The sequence below is a fragment of the Heliconius melpomene genome, unplaced genomic scaffold (genome assembly GCF_056956725.1).
Source record: "Heliconius melpomene rosina isolate 202511_hmr_F unplaced genomic scaffold, ASM5695672v1 ptg000023l, whole genome shotgun sequence".
Lineage (NCBI taxonomy): Eukaryota > Metazoa > Arthropoda > Insecta > Lepidoptera > Nymphalidae > Heliconius > Heliconius melpomene.
This window is the reverse complement of record NW_028181861.1, coordinates 68,990-70,008: the sequence shown is the minus strand read 5'-3', so window position 1 is coordinate 70,008 and position 1,019 is coordinate 68,990. Positions and strand designations below refer to the sequence as shown.

The window sequence follows — 1,019 nt, the reverse complement described above, 5'->3', positions numbered from 1 at the left end:
AGTTCGATTGGGGGAAAAGTAGACCCCTACGACAACTAGGTTGCCGACAAGTGCGGCGACGCATCCCACACCTCTCTCTACACGTGAGAAAGGCGGGGAGCCCGCGGCGACCTGGGTGATAATAGTCACCACCCCGGTGTTGTCGGCTACCCAGTTGTCTCTGTCGGGAACGCTGTAGGGCTCCGAAACAACCGCCACCTGGATAGACCACTGCGCCAGGCTTTGGACCAATAAGTCCTGGGCCCTAGCACAGTGGTTAATGTTCGCATGCAACACGCGGAGAGCCATTATTGGTCTTCCATGTGTTGCACCTCCTCAGGCCCAGCTGGGATATTAGACCTGGCCGATGTTGCCGGCACTCGTCTGCGCTTTCCACCGTTATTGGTGCTAGCCTTTCCACAGGCAGCATTCCCCAACATGTGATTAGCGGGCCTTTGCGCCGCCTCACACACCGGACAATGAGGCTCTGCCGAACACGATCTCTGCTGATGCCCGGTCTGGCCACACTGGAAACACTGTTTGCTGCGGTCCACCTGGCTACTGCACTTCGCAGCCATGTGGCCCACTTCGTGGCAACGGAAACAACGTTGCGCACGGGGCATCAACAGCCTCACTCCAGCAGAGACGAAGCCAACAAGTAGTCTCGCCCCGCTAATCTTCTGCGCTGCGCCGACAGGACATCGGACCCATACTGTTCCTAGACCGGCCCGGTCCTGTCGGATCTCTCCGACTTTTATATTACCCGCAGCACAGCCGGAAACTCGGCTTATTGCCGCCGTCATGTCCTCAGCAGTGGCGGAGTCATCGAGGCCAAACACCCTCAATTCCGCACATTTCACTGGCCTCGACACCTTCGCGTCCGATCGGACTTCGCGTCCGATCGTCGTGGCGAGCGGACGTGTGCAACTGCTCTCTTAGCTTTGTAGTGGGGATTTGTGGTTATCAATCCAAGAACTACAGTGTTTTAAGTGTTGTGTGTGCATTGGTGTGGTGCAAAGGATTCTTAAAGGTACTGTTAC

General features: G+C 56.6%; 1 protein-coding gene across 1 annotated transcript; it reads right to left on the bottom strand.

Moving 5' to 3' along the window:
* Positions 1-287: 287 nt before the first annotated feature.
* On the bottom strand, positions 288-782 carry LOC146526576 (uncharacterized). Its single transcript, XM_085206968.1, has one exon. The coding sequence runs from the start codon at positions 780-782 to the stop codon at positions 288-290; it is 495 nt and encodes a 164-aa protein (XP_085063094.1).
* Positions 783-1,019: the final 237 nt, after the last annotated feature.

Coding starts and splice junctions, on each gene's coding strand:
- LOC146526576 (XM_085206968.1), bottom strand. CDS start 782: ATGACGGCGGCAATAAGCCGAGTTTCCGGCTGTGCTGCGGGTAATATA.